The 20,112-nt window shown below is 39.0% G+C and overlaps 1 protein-coding gene and 1 long non-coding RNA gene across 2 annotated transcripts in view; one reads left to right on the top strand and one right to left on the bottom strand.

Moving 5' to 3' along the window:
* Positions 1 to 16,439, bottom strand: part of LOC148848812 (coatomer subunit zeta-1-like) — a 40,768-nt gene extending 24,329 nt beyond the window's left edge. The window contains exons 1-2 of the mRNA XM_088950603.1: positions 15,868 to 16,439; positions 15,679 to 15,736 (exon numbers count right to left, since the gene is read on the bottom strand). Coding sequence (XP_088806729.1) covers positions 15,679 to 15,681 — 3 coding nt within the window. The 5' untranslated portion in view covers positions 15,682 to 15,736; positions 15,868 to 16,439. The remainder of the gene's footprint in view (positions 1 to 15,678; positions 15,737 to 15,867) is intronic.
* A 53-nt stretch (positions 16,440 to 16,492) lies between these two features.
* Positions 16,493 to 18,083, top strand: LOC148848811 (uncharacterized). The gene is made up of 2 exons (XR_016100931.1): positions 16,493 to 16,747; positions 17,631 to 18,083. It is a non-coding gene; the product is annotated as an uncharacterized LOC148848811 (long non-coding RNA).
* Positions 18,084 to 20,112: the final 2,029 nt, after the last annotated feature.

Genomic DNA, 20,112 nt, shown 5'->3' with positions numbered 1-20,112 from the left:
CGCCCCCTTCACTTAATATTTATATTAGAAATATAAGAAAAGTACAATGACTACTATGCCCTTATAGGGCGGCAAACACTAAAAAACACATAAAAGACTTAAAGAAATAATAAATAATGGACCCAACATAACTGTTGTGGTCCCTACTTCCTATCTAACAAATAACATAAAACAACTACTCCTAAAACAACACAAAAACTGACTAAATCTTCAACAAAAACAAGTGGAGGGTTATGATGCCTAGATACAGATATGGACACGAACATAGATATGGGAAATGGAAATGCAACTCTCCATTTCCTAATATGCACTTATATCTAGCTTTAGAAGATAAATGTCATTTCTCAAGACTCATATGCCTTGCCAAATTTAATTAAACTTAAAAGGTTAAATACTTAAACCTACCATCTATTTGACAAATACTAAAGCATACCTTTTGTTTGCTAATATGACTACTAGTACCAATGTTAGAGTACTGGGCCATTAATGATAGACGAAATTTATGAAAAGATTTACCCTTGCTTGTTCTACAAATTTTCAAAAAAAATATCTGATCCAATCCTCTCATTCTCAAAGATGGAAGAACAAGATGGGATCACTACCGCTCCTGCTCCTCACTAGAATCCTTGCCATGAAAATAACCAACATTTGTCTTGGTGTCAATGGATAGTAACCTCGTGGACAATCAACTAGCATAACATGCCAAGTCACATAGCACAAGTATTTGGGAGATCACTGATCCCAAACTTGTATTCATTCTGGAGTTGCTCTTTGGACAACACAATGAGCCCCCTTTGACCCACCTTGTTTGTGTATTGTACGTCGTATGCTTCCCTATCAGGCTATTTTTCATCTAGTTTCACAAAAGAGTATGATGAAGAGGATCCTGAGCTTTGAAGCAACACAACAAAATTGATGCATCCAAATCTACAACAACAAAAGTGGTGCCATCAACGAAGGCAAAAGAGAAAGGGGGCTTCCAATGGCGATGGTTGACAGCGACTAGTAGGGGAAGGTGGTGGCGGAAGCAAAGGAGAGACAAGGGGGTAGGGTATTACCTTTCAAAGAATAAGGCCCTTAGTTGGTAGTGGTTTGAGCTTCTTCCAGCTTCATTTGTAGAGAAGATGGGGGTTATCTCTCTTTATACACTACTTCTATGCTCTGCTGTATTTTATTTATTCTTGTCCATTCACTCAATATATATTCTTTCTTTCTAAGCTTGTGGTACACTGGACACACCCCTCCAATTCAAGTGTCTTTCTTGTTCCCTGCCTTTCTCGCCTAGAACTAACATGGTATCAGAACAGGTTGCTCTCTAATTGATTTCCTTATTGCTTGACACTTATTGTATGCAGTAATCCTACCCTCTACTAGGATTTACAATATTCTCCGATCAGTAGAAGAGATTAGGTCTGTTTTGATCACCCTAGTTGTTGTCGGTTAAACATCTCCTACCTCTAAGGAGATGTATGACTATCTAGGGAATGTCTATCAGCAGTTAAACATGTCCAAACAATATCAAATTGAAATGAACATATTCTCATATACTCAGGGAAAGAGGAAGATCCAGGAATACTATACAGATTTGTTAATCTCTAGACAGAATATCAACTTGTTCATCTTGGGGCTATTACTACCGACTATTGTGTGAAGACTATGAAGAAACACTTAGATCAAAGGATAATAATGCATTTTCTTATGCATCTTAGACCAGATTATGAGATGATAAGGTCTAGCATTTTCAGTAGAGAAAATATGCCTGATTTAGACACTATACTTGGTGAACTTCTGAGAGAAGAGACTAGACTGCATACTTAGTCATCTCTTGATAGCAAGAGAGAACATAATCTAGACAGTGTTCTTAGTCACTAAACCTAAGGGGAAGGATTTTTCCAAGATTCAATGTTATAAACGCAAAGAGTTTGGACTTGTAACCTCTCACTATAAGAAGAAGAATTTTTGTACCTACTCCAAAAGGGGCATATCGTTACTGAATGCCCAACTTGGCCCCCCAAGAAAGACCAGCATAAGGCACTTCAGGCAATTGCAAAGTCATCCGATAATATTCTTTCCTCCACTCCATCTCAAAAGGGGGAATCTTCTAGTTCTAGCACCTTAACCATGGAGAAGATACAGCAGCTTATGTCTTCGGTTATTTCTTCTGCTTTATCTACTATCAGCTTGTTTGGCAAGTCTTCTACCACAAGTTCTTCACCTAGCCATATGCGCATTATTGATTCGAGTGCTTCAAATCATATGACTTGCACCTCATTTGGTCAGACTCCCAAACCCTACTCTCGTGATGACTAGATTGTTACTACTAGTGGAGAGTATCTAAAAATTGATGGTCACAATGATTTATTTCTTTCTACTTCTCAGCCATCTCTCCATCTCCCAAAAACTTTGTTAACAACCAATATCATATTTATTAGCCAACTTGTTGATTGATGGTAACCTAGTTCTATTTTCTCATGATGGTTGCATTATACAAGACCAACACACTAGAGAAGTGAAGGGGAAGGGGCATAGGCTTGGGAGGGTGTTTACTTTTGAGTTTGAGAAGAAAACCTTCATCTCCAACTTCTTGTTACTTTTTTGCTACTAGTGATGTTTTGCCTCCTTATTGTAATAATGTGTGGCATTTATGGCATAGACATTTAGGCCAAACACACGCTAAGAACTTGGATTGTTTGTTTGCTTTTGGTTATTTGCTTACTATTACTTCAGTTTCTATTAGTAAATCTTGCATAACTTGTGGTCTAGAAAAGTCATATTTTGCCTTTTCCATCTTCTTCTAAGCATGTTACTATTCACTTTCAAGTAATACATAGTGATGTTTGGTCATCTCCTGTCATTTTTAGACTTGGATACGATATTTTGTATTATACCTTGATGATTGCACAAAATATACCTAGGCTTACCTTGGTAATGTTAGAATGAAGAATCAGGCTTTGTTGGACAAATGGCTCTAGAGGTTTCCAAATGAAAATGAGAAATTATGGCACAAAGTGGTTGCAAGCATTCATGGCATGTCGTGCAATGGATGGGATGCTGACTGTCTACGTAGGGCTAACTTGGCTGCTCCCTAGAAGGCCATCCATAATGTCCTCCCTATGTTCTTTAATTTTATCAAGTATGATTTGTATTCTGGTAGTAAAATCAGATTCTTGGAGGATTTGTGGATTGGGGATACTCCTTTAGGGGAGAAATCCTTCTCTTTGTGATCTGTCTATTCAAAGGTAAGCCTATTTCTGATTTCCTAAACCATCATTCTCACCTTCCAGGATTGAATTGGAACCTTGGTTTTAATAGGAATCTTAGAGAGTCTGAACTACTTGCGGTCTTTGAGTTGTTAGGATTGCTGAATTCAGTTTTCTTGGGGGAAGGTGGGTCAGATTCTAGAATTTGGGGTCCTAATTCTGATGGATCTTTTTCTTGTAAATCCTTTCTTCATTTGATGGTTACCACAGTCTCTCTTCAGTTTCCAATCAAAGAAATTTGGTGCCATCCTATTCCCCCTAAAATCAGTGCTTTTTGTTGGGAAGTCTTTCATGGTTGTATTAATACCTTTGATGTACTTCAAAGGAAAAGGCCAAATTGGTGCTTGTCCCTTAATTGGTGTGTCATGTGTAAGTTGAATGGTGAGACTGCTATCCACCTTCTTTTATCATGCCCTTTTATCAGTTTTATTTGGAATTGGTTTACTTCCCTTTTTGGGTGCAGGTGGTCTTCTCCTGACCGGTTGGAAGGTTTATTCAACCCTAATGGTTGTAGTGGTAAGACAAGGAGGGGAAGGATTATTTGGAGGTGCAATAGAGTAGCAATACTTTGGACCATTTGGGAGGAAAGAAATGATAGAATATTTGAAAGTAAAGAAAAATGCAAGGAGGCTTTAGTGGAAACAGTAGAAGTTCAGGACTGTTATCAGTCTTGAACCCTAATGGATTTCAGGATCGAAGATAAGAAGAAAGGTAAGAGGAAAGAAGAGGAAGAGGGAGGAGAAACAATAGAACACAAGGGTTGAAAGGAGGAGCAGAAGCTTAATTTCCTGCCGCCGCCACTTTAATTAATATTTATAGGTTATGCTCATTACATGGAAAGGCCAGATCTGCCCTTAGTCTTTACATAACAAATAGAGCAAAAAATAAGACTGAAATAAATAACAACTGAAACAACTAAATGACCAATAGCTAACCCTAGGCAGACTAGAACATCTTCTACCCTACGAACACAGTGGGACCGTAGCTGTGGGGCCCACATCAGTGTTCTCTACACTCCCCCTCAAGTTGGGAATAAATGTTTATCATTCCCAACTTGGATAGATCTGCCTCTAGCTTCTTCTGTGGTACAACTTTGGTGAGGATATCTGCCAGTTGCATATTGGAGGTGATGTATGGGAGACACACTTCTTGTGATGAGACCCTCTCTCGTACAAAGTGTCGATCAACTTCAATATGTTTAGTCCTGTCATGCTGCACTGGGTTGTGTGCTATATTAATAGCCGCTTGATTATCACAATACAGCATCAGGGGCTTCTCATACTCAATACCCAACTCCTCAAGTAGTGATCTCAGCCAAAGAATTTCAGCCACTCCATTAGCCATTGACCTGTACTCAGCTTCAGCACTAGATCGGGAGACAACACTCTGTTTCTTACTCCTCCAAGAAACCAGGTTACCTCCCACAAGAGCACAATATCCAGAGGTAGACCTTCTGTCATCAACACTCCCAGCCCAATCGGCATCCGTATAGACTTCCACCTTCATGTGGTCATTGTTCTTGAACAGTATACCTCTACCCGGGCATCTCTTCAAGTATGCTAGTATTCTTTCTGCTGCTAGAAGGTGCGTGGTTCTAGGAGAATGCATGTACTGACTGATAACACTAACGGCATAACTGATGTCTGGTCGGGTAAGGCATAGATATAGGAGCTTTCCCACTAACCGTTGGAACATAACTTTGTCTTCAAGCAGCTCCCCACTCTCTGCACTAATCCTGTGGTTCTGTTCAATGGGTGTATCTGCAGGTTTGACACCTAGCTTTCCAGTTTCAACCAAGAGATCTAAAACATATTTCCTCTAAGAGACAAAGATCCCCTGTTTAGATTTAGCAACCTCAATACCCAAAAAATACCGTAGTGTACCCAGATCTTTCACCTCAAACTCTTGATGAAGGAGCTGTTTGAGGGACTCAATCTCATGGTTGTCATTTCCTGTCACCACAATATCATCAACATAAACTGCAAGTAGTGTCAATGACGACTCCACCCTCTTGATGAACAGTGTATGATCTGACTGGGCCTGTACATAACTGAACTTCCCAAGGGCTAGCCTGAATCTATCGAACCAAGGTGACTGCTTCAAACCATACAATGCCTTATTGAGCCGGCAGACCTTCTTACCTTCCTCTGTATCATAGAATCCAGGAGGCAACTGCATGTAAACCTCTTCCTACAAATCCCCATTCAGGAAGGCATTCTTAACATCCATTTGGTACAAAGGCCAAGTGTAGCTTGCTGCAAGAGATAATAGAACCCGAATGGTGGTCATCTTGGCTACCGGGGCAAATGTCTCCAAGTAATCTATACCATAAGTCTGAGTGAACCATTTTGCAACTAGCCGAGCTTTGTACCTCAATGGAACCATCCGCATTGTGCTTCACAGTAAATACCCACCTGCATCCAATTGGTTTCTTTCCTTTGGGCAAGTCAACTAGCTCCTAGGTATTATTTTTCAACAGGGCATCCATTTCAACTTGCATTGCACCTCTCCACTCTGGGACTGATAGGGCTTTTTGCACTGTTCTCGGAATAGGGACATCAGCAACGGAGGTGAGATAGGACCTATAGGAGGGAGATAGGCGATCATAGGACAAAAACTGGGAGATGCAGTGGGCTGTAGATGTGGTGCAATGTCGTTTTCCTTTACGGAGGGCAATGGGAAGGTCAAGGTCATCTGTAGAGGGTGAGGTAGCAACAATGGAAGGAGTCTCTGTGGGCCCTGGGACTGTAATATCTGGACTTGGAGCCACATATGGAGCTGGCTGGGACTGCTGATGACCAGGATCAACTTGCCTGCATCGCTTGTGATAAACTCTCAACTCCCGATCCCTTTGACCACCCTCGCTACTACAGCCCTCATCACCAAATGGAATAGGTAAGAGAACAGCCCCAAAGGTATTAACCCTGTCCTCACTGCACTCCCCCTGAAGAAAAGGGCCCAAATCTCCACGCTCACTACTCTCCCCCTGAGGAGAGACCTGAGAATAGTAGGGTGTTTCCTCAAAGAAAGTGACATCCATGGATACAAACTTCTTCCCTGAGACAGGATCATAACAACAATAACCCTTTTGAGTTTGTGCATAACCAAGAAAGATGCATTTGGAGGCCTTGGGTTCAAACTTGGAGTGATGGGGACCGAGAAGCTGAACAAAACAGGTACAACCAAATGTCTTGAGGGGAATAGTGAACAACTCCTCATTGGGGTATAGAAGGGAAAATGAGGTTTCATATCAAGAACCCAAGAAGGAATCCGATTGATAAGATATACCGCCGTAAGGATAGCATCACCCCATAAGCGAATAGGTACATTGGAGGTAAACATAATACTTCCAGCCACCTCCAAGATGTGCCTATTCTTCCTCTCTACAACCCCATTCTGCTGAGGTGTATGAGGGCAAGTGCTCTGGTGGATAACCCCATGATTAAGGAGGTACGATGCCAATGGCTTAGCAAAGTATTCCTTTGCATTATCAGATCTAAGCACTTTTATCCTGGCATCAAATTGGATTAGGATCATTTGGTGGAAGTTTTGGGTCAGAGCAGACACCTCATCTCGTGATCGCATAAGATAAACCCAAAAAAACCGGGTGTGTTCATCAACAAATAACAAAAAATACCTGTACCCACCCATAGAAGGAATGTGATATGGCCCCAAAACATCAGTATGCACAATATCAAAAGAACTATTACTCCTTTTATTACTCAATGAATAAGAGTTTCTACAATGTTTAGCAAACTCACAACTTTCACACTTCAACTGAGATGACTCAACAGACTCAAACAAAATAGAAAACAGACTCTTCAAGGACCGAAAAGATAAATGACCCAATCGGTTATGCCAAAGCATAACCGGACTCACAACCTGAGAAACAAGTAACTTCTTATCCACTGACTCTTTCCGACGAGAACTCTCCCCGAGCAGATAGATCCCATTCGTCTCACAGCCAGTCCCAATCACCCCTTCTTCGTCTCCAGGTCCTGAAAAACACATCGGTCAGGAAAGAAAGTTACTGAGTAGTTCAAATGTTTAGTAATACTACTAATGGAAAGGAGGTTAGTATCCAGTTTAGGAACATGCAAGACAGAGGACAAGGATATAGTATCCGACAGTTTGATGTCACTCTTGCCAGAAATAGGGACAAGAGAGCCATCAGCTATAGATACTTTATCCCTACCAGAAGATAAGTGATAAGTAGTAAACAAAGAGGGCAAGCTAATCATATGGTCGGATGCACCTGAATCTATTACCCAACACGGTTCAGTAGTACCTGGAACGGAGGCATGGTAGGCTGAGTACTTGAGTGTGCAAAGGCCAATGTGGCCGGAGCTGATGATGACTGCGGTAACTGAGCTGAACTGCCAACTTCCTTCTCCAATTGTATTAGAGCAGCCCGAACTGCAGCTAAGGTCTCTAATGGTGTGCCTCTCGTGCCAGATGAGGATGCTGAATCAGTAGTCATAGCCACATGAGCATTACCCCTTTTATTTCTCAAGTTTGTCGAGACCAAATGTGGATGCAGCTTCCAACATGTTTCTTTTGTGTGTTTAGGTTTCTTGCAATGCTCACACACCACATCCCTTTTATCTTCCTTCTTTCTGCCCCTCTCTGAATCACCCTCTGTTTTGGGTTTGACAGCTACCAAGGCAGGTGTAAGCGGCTGAGGTTGCATCATGACTTTCCTCCTGGTCTCTTCACTGTGCACTAAGGAGTATGCCTGAGAGAGGGTCACACTATCTCTGGTCAAAATTTGCTACCTCACAATATCATATTCTGAATTCAGTCCTGCCAGGAACTCAAACACTCTGTTTGTCCCGATGTGCTTTTCTGCTTTCTCAGCTTCCAGCCTTAGATGGTTCTCATGTGGTCGGCTGGACTAGACTCACATGAGAAGCCCTAGCTCTGATACCAAGTAGAAGTTCAGGACTATTATCAGTCTTGAACCCTAATGGATTTCAGGATCGAAGATAAGAAGAAAGGTAAGAGGAAAGAAGAGGAAGAGGGAGGAGAAGCAATAGAACACAAGGGTTGAAAGGAGGAGCATAAGCTTAATTTCCTGCCACCGCCACTTTAATTAATATTTATAGGTTATGCTCATTACATGGAAAGGACAGATCTGCCCTTAGTCTTTACATAACAAATAGAGCAAAAAATAAGACAAATAAATAACAACTGAAACAACTAAATGACCAATAGCTAACCCTAGGCAGACTAAGAACATCTTCTACCCTACGAACAAAGTGGAACCGTAGCTATGGGGCCCACATCAGTGTTCTCTACAGAAACAATAACATTGAGGGTGGCACATTGGGTAAAAAGTTTAAAGCAGTTTTCAGATTTTAAAGTTGAAGACTTCTTCAAGGTTTGGGGATTTATTGCTACTTCATCAACTATGAGGGTGACAGGTTTGTGAGACCTGGTCCCCTCCAACAGAGGGTTGAAAGAAGCTGAATTTTGATGGGAGTTGTGTGGGTAACCCAGGCCTTTTAGGTATTGGGGAGGGGCATTAGAAATGAAAATGGTTCCAGTATGGCTTTGTTCTCCGGTCCTGTGGAGGAGGGGGATTTAGCTGGGGCAAAGTTTCTAGCTGTAGTATATGGGGTTGAGAAGGCCAAAGAACTGGGGATTAATAGACTGATCATCGAGGGAGACTCAAAAACTGTGATAAAATGGTTGCAAAAGGGGAAGGAGTGACCTAGCAGCTAAAGAATGATTTAAGAAGGTTCAAATGGATGTCAAGAAATATGTCTATTCAGGTGGGTTGGGTTAGGAGATTGGCCAACACTGCAGCCTTCATTTCAGAAGTTCACCACATTACCATGCTGAATAGGACCTGAGAACATGGCAACCAAATTTTCATTCTCATCCCTAATCAGCCCACCAAAGCCCGCTGGCCCCAGATTTCCCAAACATCTTCCATCAAAATTTAGTTTCTCCCACCCAGCATCCGTAGGGGACCAGGATTCAATTACAGTAGATTTTCTAGATGTAGTGTTTGCGATCGTTCCCCATGATCTGAAAAACTCATCTATCTTAAAATCAGCCAACAATTTTAGTGTTTTCACCCAATGCACCACCCTAAGAGATATAATTCCTTTTCCAACTTGCCAACCTTTTTTCAAACCTTTCCACTACTGAGTTCCAAAAGCTAACCAATCTAGGATTTCCACCTAGGGCAGTCCCAAATAATGCAGAGGCCATTCCCCTGTTTCACAACCCAACACATCAGCCCAAACTCTCAAAGCATCCTTGGTAAAGGGAAATGATAGAAGAAATAACCTTTTTGAGCCTTAGAGATAGCACCTTAGTAATTATCTTGTAGATACTAGTCACTAAGCTTATATGTCTAAAGTCCCCTGGTTGGGTAGCAGCATTCTTATTTGGGATCAAAGCTAAAAATGATGAATTCATCCCAAGGCTAATTACTCCCCTCCTATGGAACTCCTTGAACACTTTCATCAAATAAAATTTTCTTATCTCCCAGCAATCTTGATAGAAAGCCAATGTGAAACTATCAAGCCAGGAGCCTTAGATCTATCCATAGAGAATATGGCTTCTTTAACTTCAGCTTTCTCAAAATTCCTTTCTAATGAATGAACTTGATTCTCATCCAGACACTCCCAATCCAACCCACCCAAAGTCCACCTCTCAGAAATTGGCCTACAATAAAATTTTGAAGCTTATAAGTGAGTACTTACAATCCTCTTTTCCCTTACAAGAGCTCCCCCTCACTATCAAATAGTCACACCAACATGCGAGTTGATTGAACCCTAACAAATAGGAAAATCATAAAAAAAATAGAACATGGAGGAGAAGTTCTTTCCAGCGAACAGGTGGAAGAAGACTCTGGCATGGAGAAGAATTACTTTCTGTTCAAGGAAAATAGAAGGTCCTACTATCAAGATCAGAGAAGACAAAAGAGCAATGGTGATTCTAAACAAGGAGGTAGCAGGATGGCTAAAAGGTTTATTGGATGAGATCATCTTCGCCATTACAGATATAGGGTGGAAAGCTAAGCTAAATTTGCAGAAGTTCTTGGTAGAAAAGAATAAAAATGATAAGGGAGAATTTGCCCAGCTGGTAGAGTCTTTTGGATCGTGCAAAAGGCAGGTCATCTGCTTTCCTTTCATATGATTTCCACCAGGGTTTTCTTTCCAAACAAACCTTCTAAATTCTCATTCAGATGTTCTATAGGAGTCCCCATCACACTAGGACACCTCTCATAGGGTTCCTAGTTAAACTAGAAAGCTTCCTGCAATCATTTTGCTTTTGTCTAGGAGCTAACACAAGACTCCTAATTTAATTATGAAGCCTCTACAAGATTCCTAGTTCGGTTACAATTCTTCAGCCATGACACATCTTGTTTGAGGGTATCAATTCCTTATTGAACATTCCCAAACCCAAGTATCACTTCTAATCATCCAAGATCCAACATATTAGAATATTGTTCATACATAAAGTCAACCATTGATATATTAAAATGATTGAAAGAAACCTCAAGTCTTAAAAACTTCTTAGGTTTAACACTAGTATTGTCTTTGCACATGAGTGAAAGCATGCCTCTCTGATGGTGATTATTCTTTAACTGTTCACTCATTTGGATCACCAAAATGTATATCCTGCACACACCCATATACAAGTTTACATCTCCACCTAGTGCTAGTCACCCACAATCTCCTTTTTTCCTCAATTGCATTACTTCAAATAGCTAATGTGATGTAAAACATATTACATTCCTGATTCTATGAGTCGCCTTTGTGCCACGCCCCCCGAGGCAAACCCAAACAAGTCCATGTTAGGGTCCCATTTGCTAATGTTGTTCATTCATTCATTTTAATAAAATATCTTCTTCAAAAGCAATTAAAATTATAGAAACATTATTCTTTGTAATAGAGCTAAAAATTTAGGACCCTAACATGGACTTGTTTGGGCTCGCCTCAAGAGGCATGGTCGAGGTCCGAGGGCTCTGCCCCCGGCCCAGCCGCTAGATCAAAAAAGGAAAAAAGGCATAAAATTTTCAAAAGGTGCAAGGCACATCAGGCGCATGCCTAGGCGCACCAGACGTGCACCTTTTGAAAGTGTTGCGCCTAGGACCTGGGCGAGGCGCCTACCCTAAAATGCGCCTCACCTGTGTGCCTAGGCGAGCCTTTTAAATCATTGTGCTAGTGGTTGAGACTTTACCACCTCATCATATAGTAACCATATATGTGCCAACCATATAAGAGAGCTACACATGCTTGCTCCCGATTGGGATGTTGGGCGAGGCGCCTACCCTAAAATGCACCTCACCTGTGTGCCTAGGCGAGCCTTAGGCGCGCCATTTAAATCATTGTGCTAGCGGTTGAGATTTTACCACCTCATCATATAATAACCATTTATGTCCCAATTGAGATGTTTCAAATCTAAAATGAAGTAAGTCATTAGACCTCTCATGTTAGACCCTCACTCAACAGTCAACACCTTATAATTAAAGTTAAAAATACAACATGATGGTTTAAACATGCATAAAAAATAAGTTTCAAACACTAAACTTAGGCGGCGTTTGATTGCACTTTTTAGAGGTCTGAATCTGAAAATGCTACTTTTCAGACCTCACCCCTTGTTTGGTTGTACCTCTTAACTTTGGTCTGAAACTGATTTTCAAATCTGAAAATCATAGACCGTGGGCTGGCTCTTAACGCACTCAGGCGCGTTTCACAGCCGTCCCAAAGTCCAAAATATCCTTACAATTTTTTGTAAATGACCCGAGTTAGCCCTGATACCCCCAAACCCAAAAAACCTAAACATTTGACCTCTCTCTCTCTCTCTCTCTCTCTCTCTCTCTCTCTCTCTCTCTCTCTCTCTCTCTCTCTCTCTCTCTCTCTCTCTCTCTCTCTCTCTCTCTCTCGGTCTCTCTCGGTCTCTCTCTCTCTACACTGTCTTCTTGCCACCGCCGCTGCAAGTTGCAACGATGGTTCTCTCTCCCTTGTCTTCTCTCTTGCTCTCTCTCTCGCTCTCGTTCTCTCTCTCTTAGCCCTGTCTTCCTACCACCGCCACTGCCACTTGCAGTGGCAGCTCTCTCTCTCCCCTGTCTTCTCTCGCTCTCGCTCTCTCTCTTTGCCCTGTATTCCCGCCACCGTCGCTGCAAGTTGCAACGCCAGCTCTCTCTCCCCCTATCTTCTTTCTCTCTCTCTCTCCCTGTCTTCTCTCTCTCTCTCTCTCCCTCTCTCGCCGCATGTTGTCGATTGCTCCTTCCCGCTCTGTAAAACTCCCCTACCCTCTTTCTCCATTTCTTTCACCTCCCAGACCCCTTGCTCCTTCCACCGCCTATCCCACCTTCAACGTGAAGCGGAGGACCGGCGTAGTATCGCCACTGACTTCGCCAAATAATCAGGGCTTCTGTGAAGCTCAGAAGCAAGCTACCCCCCTTCTCACCGGAGTTCAGTTAGGCCATTCCCTTCTCTCGTTTGGGCAAAGCACCGGTTCATCTTCTATGAAGACAGATGGCTTCATTGGTGGGTCGAGAGGGCTTCGTTGGTGGGTCGAGAGGGCTTCGCCAGTGGGATAGAGAGGGCTTCATCAGTGGGATCGCATGGCTTCTGCTAAGAGGGCTTTCACAGTGTTCATCATCTTATGATTTCTCTCTCTCTGCCCTGTCTCTGCCCTGTCTTCTCACCACCGTCGCTGCAAGTTGCAGCGGTGTCTATCTCTCCCCGTGTTGGTTCTCTCTCTCTCTCCCTCCCCTATCTTCCCACCACTGCCACCGTCGCTACAACATGCAACAACGATGGTTCGGTGAATAATAATAATAATATTTTTATTAATTATTAATTATAAATTATTTTATTAATAATTAATTATTTTAATATTTTTTACTCAACATTAATTAGTTTTTATTATATTTATTTTTTTATTAATTATTAATTATAAATTATTTTATTAATAATTAATTATTTTAATATTTTTTACTCAACATTAATTAGTGTTATTTATTAATTATTTTTATTAATTATTAATTATTAATTGTTAATTATGTTAATACTTTTTATTAAACATTAATTATTTTTATTAAACTTACTTGTGTTATTTATTAATTATTAATTATTTTTATTAATTATTAATTATTTTAATATTTTTATTAAACATTAATTATTTTTATTAAATTATTTGTGTTATTTATTAATTAATAATTATTTTTATTTTTTTGGGAAAAAGGTAAAGTAATTTTATTCAGTGAGAAAGCAGATTACAACAAGACTCAAGCCAACTAGATCTTCCTGGGCCCAAAACAGATTACAAGAACATCCATGATTTAGTACAAAGAAGGAGAGAAACATTCTGACTTTTAAACTCCTCATTCACCGATACCCAGGAGCAAATCTTCCCCACCACTTTATGCACAATCTCATCTGGACTTTTTGATTGATTATAAAAATTTCTGTTGTTTCTTTCCATCGAAATGGACCAAAGAACAGCCTGCGGAATAGTATTCCAAACAAGCCTGCCTTTCTTGCTAAGAGCCTCCAATCTCCAACTCATAAACAGCTCCTTCACAGGCTTAGGCATAGCCCGACACACCTCCAGTTTCTTGAAGAAATGTCCCTAGTTAATAATTATTTTTATTAACTAGTAATTTTTAATTATTTCATTAATTTTTAAAAATTATTTTAATTTTTATTTGTGTAAATTATTAATTATTTTAATATTTTTATAATCATTTTTATTATTTTAATCGTTTCATTTATAATTAGTAATTATTAATTTATTATTTTTTATTTATATTATTCCAATATTATTTTGTGGTTGAAAATTATTTTTTATAATGCAAATTGAACTCAACATTTCCAAATAGTATGTTTTAGGGGTAAAATAGTAAAATCAGTAAATTTCAAATGGTAAAGGGTTGATCCAAAACAAACAAACTTATGAATTCAGATCCTCTAAAAAGTAGAAAAGCATCTATGCCTCTTTTCAGATTTCAGACAATATCTTTTTAACTTTTCATATCTGAATTTTCAGATTAATCAAACGCCACCTTAATCTCATTATTTATCACAAAAGAAATAGAGGAATAATATGTTCCAATTGAACTCACAACAGACTTCACCACTAGTTAAATAATGTAATATGCAATATTCACCACTATGCTATCTTAAGCAACCCTGAAAACCTAGAATTTAGCAGCAATTTGATCATATTAACACCATCTAAGAAAATATGTTCTGAAACAGGATTGATCAAGACAGATGGACTGTTTGAAATGGGCATCTGATCCATTTTGTATCTAGTTTACAAATTAAATATGAAACAGAAAACAGGAAACCCTCAAACAACTAAGTATTCTGGGGAGTTTTTCATGTAGGTGGTCTGGTAGACTAGTACAAACCATCCAAGTTACCTGTGAATAAAATAAATAAATAAACAAGAAACAAAGAAAAAAAATTGTTGATTCCATGGTCAGCGTTGTGGTTAACACTGTGTTATGCATCAAATAATAAATATTTCTTCTTTGTTGAGATGAAACCGATGAGCTCAGTGGACCTCCCAATTGCTAGATTTGAGACATCCTCTCATTGGCTGTCCTCAGCTGAATTGGTGTTCCCTATGATATTTAAGGTCCTAGAATCTTGAGATTCACCTATTAAACATGTCAGAAGAGATCCTCATTTCTAAACTTAAAATGTTAGCACAATTAATGGCACGCAATTATGCAAAATGATTAAGGAATCTGGATGGCAAGGAGGAAAACAAGGAACTGGACAAAAAAAGGAAGATAAGGCATACAAAATTGGGGAAACAAGACTTCTTAGTAATACTGGTTACTGGGCTATGTATGAGACTAATTTTTCCAAGGTTATTTTGCCAAAATGCAGCTAGAAAGAACTAAGAAGGTCGGAATAAGTACTTAGGCCTGTAGATCCAATGATTGATTTCTGCATCAGATCAGCTTATCCGCCAAAACGAAAAGGTTATTGAGGTTCATGTGTATGGATGTGAAAGATTCTTAGTAGAATCTGAACTGATTTTTTCTTCGATATATCCCCCACCCCTCCCGGGTGGTGAACGAGTCAAAGAGAAAGACTAGGTTCTTCATCGAATTACTTCTTCGTTTAGCGGATCCGATGAAGACATGTTTAACATCACAAGTCTCATAAAGAAAGATACTCCCTAACAATACAACAAAACCCCAAAATTGCTACTGAAAAGAAAATTTTTAGATTTCAATTCCAATTCATGACTTCCCTCTACAGAGATACTAAATTAAATCTATATCTATTGGATTTAGACTCAGATCAAACCTTCCGAATATGCTTCACACCGATAAACCTTCATGTTCAGAAATACTAAAACGAACAAAACTGCAACCAAATTAAAAGCAAAAGCGGTTCAAAGAAAAAAAGAAGAGAAGCTTGCGGACTACCATATTCGAAGGGTTATGCTGCACGAAGGATCAAAACACGAGCAGATCCAAATTCACTCTGCAAACGCGAGATACTCCTTTAGGTTTTCTACTATAAATCGAATCGATCTATAAAGAATCTAGACAAAAAGCTCTCAAAAAGAAGAGACTCTTTGAGCGGAATGGTATCAATTTGAAAACGTTACATACCTGTGAGTGACGACGACGGCGCTGGAGAGGATTGTAAATGAGCTCCGAGACTGAAAAGCAAAGAAAGAAACGATTGAAATGAGATTCACAACGGGGGAAGAAAGCAATCCTTGGTTTGAAAGATGTTAGTGTCTTCACTCTTCACGTGTGACCCTTGTCACATGAGTTCGTTTTTTTAACGATGACGACGCGAGAATGACTTCAATCGAGAATTTTCATTTCCTAAATCCAGATTTTTCCACCTCAATCGAGAATTTCTGGCGGATTTGTTTATGGGAGAATAACGGTTCAGCCCAGAGTTAGAGCTCTTAGGCCAACCTACAAGTGGGGCATATGCCAATTCGGAATCGTTGTTGACTGAGGGTGAGGGTGATTATTGATGTATAGGGTGAGTTTATTTGACATTTTAAATTATTGTAACTCTATAGTGGAATTCAGAATTTTGAAGTGAATTGCAATATATCTTTTCCGTTTTTTCATCCCATTTCAAATGAGAAATGGAAGCTGGGCAAAACCAAATACATTCTTCTTTTCTACAATCTCCATAAACGATTCCGTATAAGAATGCCAAACGAGGATAAATGGAGTCCCCCCAATACAAATTCTGTCCATATTTATTACAGCCATGATGGAGAATACCTTATCCTTTACATAGTATTTATATGAGGGGGAAATGTTCCCAATTTATGGAATAGTATTTTATGGGTAGAGGTAGACATAATTCTCGAATCGGATAAATGCTTTTTGGACTTGTTGGTTCAAAAAAATTATTCCGTTTCTGGATGGGATTTTTACTTCAAATCTGAGATTCTCGAAAACGAGAAAAAGTCGTTTACGATTACACGTGAGAACATGGGCGGCACCTGGATAATTTTTCCAGGTAAAGATCTCATCGTTTTCTTCAAACTTTTTGCTATTATAGACTCACATATTGTTCTCTTTCAACCGACATCTACTTTGCCTCCGTTCTGAAAATTTTTCCAGGTTTCTTCAAGCTCTATTGTTCTTAAACGTTAGATCTCAAACATCCACCTCACAATAAAATCTAGGCAAGCAAACTTCTACTCATTATCTCGCACTGGTTTACTTTTTTTTTATTTCTCTTTTAACCATTTGCTTCTCTGTTCTACGTGTTTTCAACGTTTTTCTCCTCTGTTGTAAACCCAAGCTGCAATTTCAGACAGCAGCTTTTGGATTTGTTTTTTATGCTGTGGTGGTGTTGTAACGTTCTAATCGAAGTTGGGAAGACATGAAGGCCTGATTATATAGGTTCATTCTAGATTTTTTAGGGTAAATTACGAAGACACCCTTAACTATAATGGGGTATGTGACAAAGACCCCTATACTTTGTTTTGCACAAAGATCCTTTGTACTATGACCATGAGTTAGTCTTTCGTTGAAATCCACCGTTGGGAGAAAAACATTGTTCATCTTCCCGGATCTCACAATACACAAATAATAGCAGTGATAATCCCTTCTATCTTAGATATCTTCTTCACATTTCTCTCTCTCCCCCGATCTTTCTTTTTCCCCTTACCCTTTTTCTCCTCTCCTTTCTTCTTCTTACTTTCCTCTGTTTTCCATTCCTCTCGGCCATACAAGAAATTGCAATTCTTCCCCTTTTCTCTTCTTTTTCTTTTTTAAATTATTTAGTTTTAATCTGTCTTCGGTTTAGAGAGAGAGACTTGCAGAGCTGAAATCCCCGAGAGCCCAAATAAATGGATTTTTCGGGTCTGACGGAGATTGTCACCTGTCTTTTTCAGGGAAAGCCTCCTGACCGGCAGGATTTCGTGGGTGTCGTTGGTCTCTTGTTTATGAACTCCACCATCAGTTTCATTGAAGAAAACAACGTGGGTAATGCCGTTGCGTTGTGACCAGCAGCGATCACACGGATCACCACTTACTAAATCCAATCTATCGCACAGAGAGAGATCAGACGGGTACGTGGAAACGACAAAATCGCGCTCCCTTCTTTTTTTTTCACCGTATACAGCTCGGCTCAGGCTTATTCGTTGGTCTCTTGTTTATTATTCCTGAATTTGGTAAGGTATGAATAAAATTTTATTTCACAAGTTTGGGTAGAGAGAGAAAAGAACATGTAACTTCTCTTCCTTTTTTTTATATGAATGTAATAGTGATTTACACACAATATAGTACAATGTAACTTCAATTGGGCTTATATTTATTAGAATTAACACGATTTTCCTTATACCTCATTTTTGAGAATTGATTCTAAGAAATAGGATGATGCCAAACGTGATTTTGTTTGTAAGAAACAAGAATAAGATTACTGTGTCAAATACATCTGGTGGTTCTCTAGATGAAAATTCTGAGGATGCATTCTTTTTTGAAAGGATTCTAAGAACGAAAATCCCAGAATTGAAGTCAAACGGGGCCTAAGGTTTTAGCTGGCTTCAGGCCTCTCAATGGGCCGGGTCTACCTAACAAACATGAACCGTTCGAACCTCTAGTTTTATGAATTATTTCAACAAGCCAGTTCTGGTTTTAATTTTTCTGTCCCGATTATTTTCAATTTGACACCAGTTTTGGCTATCCCTAACAGATTAGATCTGAACCGGTTATATATATTTATTGTACTTTACATGTTGTATTATGTTATATGTAATAAAAGTATTATGTATGTCTAAAATCATGGTTTTCAAAACCGGACCGGACGGTCGGATTGGAAAAATCGTTAACCGGTCAGCCCCCCGGGGTCCGATTATACTAGAAATCAGAAATTCCTTAAAAACGTTGAAAAAGTCAGAAAATCGTTGACCTGGACGGTCGGACTTCGACTCGGGCAGCGGTTCGCGAGTTATCCTTTTTATTTTCACTGTTTTAAATAAAATAAAATAAAAAACAAAAAATAAAATGACTTCAATATCCCCATCCCAAATCGAATGTTTAGGCCCTTTAGGGTTAGAACCCCCATTTTTGTTCTAACCCTTCCCTCTTCTCAGCCCTCACACCCAATTGATCACCTGCAGCGGCCAGCACCTCCGACGTCCGACGGTGACACATACCGACCAACGGCGACTGACGACGACAAATTTGCAACGGTGGCTAGCGTATTTTGCAACACTTCTAAGCTTTGCAGTAGGCGAGTTTGCAGCGGCGGGTGGCGAGTTTGCAGTGGCTGTCCGACGAGTTTGCAATGGCAGGCGGGGAGTTTGTAGTGGCAATAACACTTTTTGTTTTTTTCTGTTTTTTTTGAATATTTTGTTTTTTGTTTTTGTATTTTTTTATTATTATTTTTGTATTTATTTACAATTTTCTGTTTTATTTTTCTATATTTTTTATATATTTATTTGTACTTTTATGTTTTATTTTTTTATTTTTTCTGTACTTATTTTTACTTTTATGTTTTATTTTTCAGTTTTTTCTGTATTTATTTGCACGTTTCTATATTTTTTCTGTATTTTCCTCTATTTATTTGCATTTTTTGTTTTATTTTACTGTTTTTTTGTATTTTTTTAGTATTTTCAGTATTTTTCTATTTGTTATGTACTTCATTATTTTTGCATTTAGATAGTTTTATTTTTCTATTTTTTCTGTATTTTTTGAATTTTTTGTTTTTTTTTTGTATTTCTGTTTTAAAATTTCTATGTATTTTGTATTGTATTGTTTTTTATTTAGATAGTTTTGTTTTCTGTACTTTTTTCTATTTTTTATTTAATTTTATGCTATTTTTATTATTTATAAATATATTTTTATTTTTAATTTATTTATGACATCACGGGTTGAAATGTTCGACCGAACGGTTGAACCGCTTAATTGGAAACCAGTCCCCTAACTGGTTTTGTTTCCGGTTCATTTTTAGAGACCATGTCTAAAATTGAACGAAAAAAGAGGAAGCCAAAGCTCTCACCTCTTAGCTCAACTTCTAGTTCGAACTTCCAATTTGAAGTTGTGTTCTCATTCCTCAAACCTGAAAGGAGGAAATCCTCCTCTCTCAACGGCCAAAGCGTAAAGGTGCAGTTCAAGATTTTTGTTCCATTGAATCCATATTAAAGAAAGATTGTTTGAAGACTTCAAAATCAGAAAAACCCCTAAAACATCAAAGTAGATTGTAGCCAAAGCATGTGTTTTCTCTAGTTTGAACTTGGAAAAACCAAATCATTCAAAGTTGAAGACTTTAGAGTGTAACAAGGCTTTTTCCATTTATGTTTATTTTCTCTTTTTCATCTTCGTCATTGGTGGTAGTGGCAATGGCAGTGAGATTCACCTCTAACTCTTGTATTT

Source organism: Nelumbo lutea, chromosome 6 (assembly GCF_056320005.1).
Source record: "Nelumbo lutea isolate HS-2025 chromosome 6, American lotus-T2T, whole genome shotgun sequence".
Taxonomy (NCBI): domain Eukaryota; kingdom Viridiplantae; phylum Streptophyta; class Magnoliopsida; order Proteales; family Nelumbonaceae; genus Nelumbo; species Nelumbo lutea.
The sequence above is the reverse complement of the archived record's forward strand: the minus strand, read 5'-3'. Positions and strand labels throughout refer to the sequence as shown.